This window comes from Pinus tabuliformis, chromosome 4_2 (assembly GCF_031772625.1).
Source record: "Pinus tabuliformis cultivar Carrire ecotype Pingquan chromosome 4_2, CPIR1, whole genome shotgun sequence".
Classification (NCBI taxonomy): domain Eukaryota; kingdom Viridiplantae; phylum Streptophyta; class Pinopsida; order Pinales; family Pinaceae; genus Pinus; species Pinus tabuliformis.
This window is the reverse complement of record NC_142304.1, coordinates 727,653,848-727,660,653: the sequence shown is the minus strand read 5'-3', so window position 1 is coordinate 727,660,653 and position 6,806 is coordinate 727,653,848. Positions and strand designations below refer to the sequence as shown.

The 6,806-nt window shown below is 40.1% G+C and overlaps 1 protein-coding gene across 1 annotated transcript; it reads right to left on the bottom strand.

Moving 5' to 3' along the window:
- Nucleotides 1-5,127: 5,127 nt before the first annotated feature.
- On the bottom strand, nt 5,128-6,395 carry LOC149171650 (uncharacterized). The gene has a single exon (XM_089427549.1). It carries the CDS (start codon nt 6,137-6,139, stop codon nt 5,495-5,497), a length of 645 nt encoding a protein of 214 aa, XP_089283675.1. The 5' UTR covers nt 6,140-6,395; the 3' UTR covers nt 5,128-5,494.
- Nucleotides 6,396-6,806: the final 411 nt, after the last annotated feature.

The window sequence follows — 6,806 nt, the reverse complement described above, 5'->3', positions numbered from 1 at the left end:
TGCTTAGGAGAGGTGGGAGCCTTACCGATTTCGTTAGTATCAAAGATTGGGCCTCTCCTAACAGGAAAATTGATCACTTCCAACTGCTCTTATTTATGTAAGGGAAAATAAAATTTCTCCTTCCCAAGGGAATCGATGGATATGCCATCCCAAATAATACTCGAGAGAAAGGGAGGACCAATTTGAGCCTCATCCTCCTTATCGGTGTCATAAATGGGAGCATAATCAATTTGAGGACCAAAAATTTCCCATTTCTCATTTTCAACATAGAATTAATCTCCAATGTTATCTTCTAAAGGCTAAATGGGATCACCTTCATTAAGGTTCTCAAAAGGAGAGTCATCAGGAGTAATATCCTCTAGAAAAGTAAGGATGGTCTCAACTTCATCCTTCCCAACACATGTGTTCTCAAAATCATCATCTTCATCATGTGGACCTGAGGAGGACTCGTCTTCTTGCTCATTACTTAGATTCTCCTTGTCTTGATGATGGTCAGTGAAGGCTTCCTCTTGGATGCTTAATGTGGGGCATACTTGAAAATGTCTAAGAAAGCCATAAGGGAACTCCTCAAGAGATGAGATGCTCTTAGGTTCATGATCATGCAACCATGAGTTATGGCCACCGAGAGATCCCATGAACAACAACATAAGGATATCTTGGTGAACAATCTCCTCTCTTGAAGAATGTGCATTAAATATTTCTACGTGGTCAATTGCGAAGAGTGGATGACCATCAAACACAGGCACCCCACGTACCATCCTTCTCGTGACATGATTAGGGCACCTAGGGATACTAGTAATGTCCAAAGTGGGAAATTTATTAAAGCAACACAAACTATTTGAGATATGCATGAAAAATATGTAGGAGTCGCCAGGGTGAATTTAAATATGCCTAGGAAAATGCTTTCTTTACCCTACAAGCATCGACATTAAAGTTCAATGAATAACTAGGGTTTCGTTCTTCCAATGGAATTACCAATAATTTTATGTCAATATATCATATGGGGAACAGAAAACACGTTTCATGTCCTCGACAACGATGCCAAAATGTTATTGCTCAAACTAGCATGGGTCCTAGAGGGGCACTCGGTAGGTCAAGGGCAACAATGAAGCTAAAGCCCACTGTCATCATAGCTTAAGCTTCCTACTCTTTACGAACTTTCACCGATGGGAGGAGACCCGATATATAGAGAATCACTTATGAAGGATAGACTAAATAAGATGGATATAGAGTGATCTTGATGACTCTTTCCTAGGACAGACTCGAGAGTGGGACTTCCTTGCTTCTTAAGCAAGGTGCAAGGTTCCCTAGGATAGGGGAATATGGATTTGAAGGATTGGCTTAGGGAATGTGACTTTCAAAGGAGATTCCTAAACCCTAAAATCCTTTTGGAACTTGGTTTCCCAAGTGGTTTTTGGAGAGTTGATTTTGATAAGATATGGGACCACAAAAGACCAAGTGGACCTAGGTTAGGTCAAGAGGAGGGAGTTTAGCAAAAAATAATGAGCTTAACCTAAACAAGGAAGGGAAGGGCATCTAAGAAAGGATCTTCACTTAAAGGTGCTCAAATGATCCCTATGAGGTACTAGCCTAGGGATACATAGAGAAAAATTGGTCTCAAGGCCAAGGCTTGGGATATCTCACAATCCCACTTTCAAAATTACCTCAAATTTGGAGGAGACCTAGGAGACACACCAGCGCAGAAGAGGCGAAGAGATAGAAGTTTTTATATGGACAGTTTGATGGGAAAGAGATGCCCTAGGAGGGCTAAAATGGCTAGACCTAGATAAAAGAAGGAAAGGTGGAGAAAAATGGTTTTTATAGTTATCACCTCATGGTAGACCAGTGCCTAATCATTTGGGGAGATTGGAATAAATAAAAATTATGATAATGGACTTCATTTCTACGTCAAGGAGGCTTCAAGGACTACTTCGCTTAAAAATAGGGAAAAAGAGAGTGACCTTAAACATTTATACTTAGATGGATTATCAATATGAATTCAACCATAGAAGTATCCCTAGGAAAATTCATTCAGCATACATGGCCCATACATGGAGAGATGCTATCTAGAAACAATAATTCCATAATTTCGCAATAATGCAACAATTAGTCATAGTATAACAAAAATCCCATTATTAATGCATGTGTCAAAGTAAAAGAAAGAATAGCATTAAATTTTTACTTACATGTATGAGAATATATCCAACCATCAACAAATTGCTAATAATAAAGCTCCAACACAAGAATAGATAGTCCAAACATAAAAATTCATCCCATTCTCTAATCCACCAAGAAGGAATAGCGCAAATATCTAAGGGGATACAAGTCCAAACCAAGTGGTGATGCTAAAATGAACTCACATAACTTGTATTTATGCATTCCTAATGATTTTGATTTAGCTAATTAAGTCTACATTAGCCCCTGCAATAAAATAATGTGCAAAATGACTAATTTTTTGTGAAAAACCCACCAAACTAGCTCATAAACAAAAGAGTAGGCCTCTCAAGAGGTCGAATGATTAATAATGCATGTTGTTGGGCCTTCTAAGAAGCATGATGAAGTCCATAAGTTCCATAATGATGAATAGGACTCACAAAAGTAGTGGACAAGGGGTTGGCCCCTTGTTCTCTAAATAACAAACCCGTGGTGCTCCCAATGGGTGTGGGGGCACACAAGTAACCTCATGGGTCTCCAAATAGATTGAAGATTCTTGTAGACTATTTGCAAGGGTTCATATGATGGGATAAGTGATGCCACATCGTCATACAGGTCTTGGGTCATCTGCCAAGTGCATGGTACAATTGTGGGGTCAACCAGACTTGGTGGACCAGGTGTATCTTCCTCGTCCAAATAGGTGAATCTTGAGCAATCTCTAAACATTTATTAGGATCCATGGAATGTTGTCTACTATTGTCAAGGTCCATGGATCTCTACACACACCGTACACGTGCAAATGTAGCCCTATGAAGGGTTAGGACCCCGTATAGGGAGACCAAACCCAAAATGGATATCATCTGCATTCCTACATAAGATCAAATGCACCCTCCAGCCCTCCAACACAACAAGTCAGTTAGAGTAATTGAGTTAAAGAGATTACAAACCATTGACAATAGGTGGGTACTTCTTATTGGCATGCCCTTCCTTAGTGTACTTTGGCATACATGTTAATGTCTCCAAGCTCCAAAGGGGGTTAACCAAGTGCCCTATTAGGTGGTTTCTACTTTTAAAGAGGATGATATGTCCAAGGTACATCCTTCAAATGGTGGTGGTATGTGATAAAGTGATGGTACAGAGTAGGGGATTGAGGGGGTAATCCTGGGTCACATGCCAAGTTACAAGGGTATCTAATAAAGGGGAATCCCACACTTGGGTATATAATATATAGGAGGGGTTAATCATGGTACATGAGTCATCAAGACCTTGATTTTCCGTCCTTCTTCATTTTCCTTTTTCCTTTTATGATTTTTCTTTGGTTAACTACTCAAGGTTCAAGGAGTAAGAGCATGATATGTAAGGTATAGTCCATATGAGTTGTGGTGATTCATTGCCTAGAAGGTGTTGGGACTCTCATGGGTTCCTGAATGATAAAAGAGGCTCATCTAGGGCCTATAGGAACTAGGGTGATGGCCATGAGAATGGGGTAGAGCCCATGCATTGGCTTTTTCTCGCGTACTAAATGTGTTTGTCCCGACCATCTTTTGTATTTTGTTGTATATTTTCCTGTTGAATATGACCAATTATGCTTTTACTTTTCTTTTCAGCTGCATCAACCTCTAGGGCACCATTCCATGCCTAACCCAAGCTGTGGACAAGAGGAAGGTGAAGGCTAAACCTATGTCGACCCAGGTGGGAGGATAATGAATGCGGTTATAATGAGCGGAAAGGGAGTGATATATGTGGATGAGGGAGCGAGACCACGCAACCAAAATAGGGTTTCCTATGTAGTACAACCCTAAAACACAAAGGTCAGTAAAAGAGATCCCACGGGGCTAAGGTCCAAGGGTAACCTCCAAAAGAGGTCTAGGGGACAGAAGAACAGACCTAGCCCACTCTTTTCGCCAAATCTCGTCATTAATCCATGCCCAAAAGGGTCCATGATAAGCAAATTACAATACTCAATTACCAAATGACAAGGCATACCTTTAGGTTCAGGAGGCGCATCTTCAAACATAAAATCATGACAAATGGGTAGGGGACCACATGGCTGGCTCAAATGGCAGAGAGATGACATAATGAGCTAATTAGTGGCAAGTGGCTACTAACTATCAGTTGAAAACCATCTTAGAAAAAAATTATCCTAAGAATATCACCCACAAAATAATGAGTAACACATACAAAATATAAACATATACAAAATAAAACAAATTAAAATAAAATTATAAAACTTTTTCCAATGTAACTTTTACCTATCATAGTGAAACTAAAACTCCAAAGGTCACATTAAAAAATATGCAACACAAAACAAACCTAAAACTCCAAAAAGTCACGTGGGAAAAAAATATGCAACACAAAACAAGGTGGGCTCCCATAGCCTTCAAGTCTTTGAGGTTGTGACACGATGTAGATATTGAGTTTCTTTCAAGGCTGGGTTTTATCCATAAGTCAAGCCATAATGGGGTGAATAGTCAAAGTCGCAAATGTCTCAGCCCTAAATAACTCATTACCACGTGAATCCACTTTAAAATACAAATTGAAAGATCCTTGCATGCATTCTAAATAGTATGGTGTGATGATTCATTCCCTTTAACATTTAGAGTATGGTGTAATGACACATTACATAAAACAGTTATTCAGATGAAATATGACTTATGCTAACACATTTTAAACATTTAATAAAGAAACATGATTTACTTAGAGTAAAAATATAATGTGTATTTTAACCTCAATGAAATGTGCTTCCAGAGGTTCGATTAAAATATAATAAAACTTCAAATTTGAAAAATAGTTCAAAAATAAAAAATAAAAGATGAAACCAAATTAAAAAGTTATATAAATTAATTTACTTTGGAAACGGAAAAAGAAAGTAATAGGCAAATGAACCTGCGGCGGTAAGCGCAGGGACTAATAATATAACCTTCATATTTATTGAATAATGGCAACAGCTTTTATAAGTTTCATTCGGCCCGATGTGGCAGAGGGATTTTGAAACATTCGGGTGCGTTTACGTTGCCTATCAAAACCGTTTAATTTCTATGGGCGACTATTTGGCAGAGTTCACTGCGTTACTCTTTTCCCCCAATTGATACATGGCATCGGATTAGAAACTGATATTCTCGTCCGTCAGCCATGGTGGTATGACAGCGGGCCAGAGGTCCAGGGGAGGGCGGCTACGATATCTCTTCTCCATTGAATATATGACACAAGTCTGCAACAATCACAGAAATTCTGCTGAACCGTTATTCAAACAATGAAATTTCTCTACAGTTGCACCCTTATCTTGTCTGCATAAAATTGAAGCACAGGTTTATACAGCCTTAATGAGATCTTCCGTTGATTACAAGCAGCCCGGGGTTTCCAAAGTCCATGCCGCAGAAAACTCAGCGTCTAAAAACATGTCTGGGCTGACCAAACCTCTGTTCATATAATCCTGTACCTGGCTCGCTTCAAAGGCGTCTTCATACAATGCAAACTGTAGATAGTTTTCAATGTCGTCCTCAAGGTGCCAGATTTCACCGAGGAATTCAGGATCCGGATTCTCCAACAAACCCTCGAACGTGTCCCTCGTGGATGGCCACACTTCGTCCTTGAAGTCCAGAACGGGGCCCAGGGGAATGCCCAGCTCGTCGTCTGAAGCCTCCAGCAGATAAAATAGATCAAACCCCGATTCCGAAGCTAGGGTTTCCCCTTCTTGGCCGCTCGAAATATCGGAGGCCGCCGAATTGTCGCAAGAGTTTGATGAGAGATAAGAAGTGAAACAAGTTGTGTCAATCTCTTCCTCCAAGCTTTTCATGACTTCATTTATGACCTCCTCACTGGGAGCACATTCCTCTTCTTCTTGTGATAGGGATTTCTCTAATTGCAGCAGATGACAGAACCGGTCATTATCGTCGCCGTGGAAACGTTTCGCCTCCCAGACGTCAGTGGAGGCCGGCACAGCTTCCTGCTCTCGGCCACGTTTTTTCAGCGTCTGAGACATCATAGAAAGACAGCCTGGATATTCGAACCCGGAACAACAGGTGGTGCATAGACTAGAGGAGGATGATGGTTCAGTTGCAGCGAAGAATTGCTCTTACTGCTAGCTATAAAAGCGGATATAGATCACCGAGCGAATACAATAGCAGCTGTTAAGAGGATTGAATATATAAAGCTATGCATAATATCATACCATACGTTATACACAAAAGCTGTCTGAGTTGGCCGAAATGGACTGTCAGGCGCTCTAAGGAGAGTTGGAAAATTGCAGAGGGCAGATATGACCGTTTGGCTTGCCATTTGCTCCTATTTAAATATTGCGCAATGTGGAATCTGTAGCTTAATTCGCGGATGTCAAATTTTCAATCAAATCAGTTCGAAAATGGTATGGGATATTTTTAACCAAGCATGCGGAATTTTCTTTCGATCAAATCCAATTTTCAATCAATCAGTTCGAAAATGATATATGACATTTTTAAACCAACATGCCGAATTTTCTTTCGATCAAATCCAATAGCGCCTTTCTAACGACATTTTCCACCTCAACTCTGGAGTCCGAGGACGATAAGCTATTAAACCCGTCATTGGTAAGAATCAAAACTTAGAAGTGGTTTAATGATAAGTCTCGTTGGGTGAAGCTCACCAGATTGTGGTTTAAATATCGTTGAGTATTT

Bases quoted from the DNA above. Each gene is read 5' to 3' on its own strand.
- LOC149171650 (XM_089427549.1), bottom strand. From the start codon at position 6,139: ATGATGTCTCAGACGCTGAAAAAACGTGGCCGAGAGCAGGAAGCTGTG.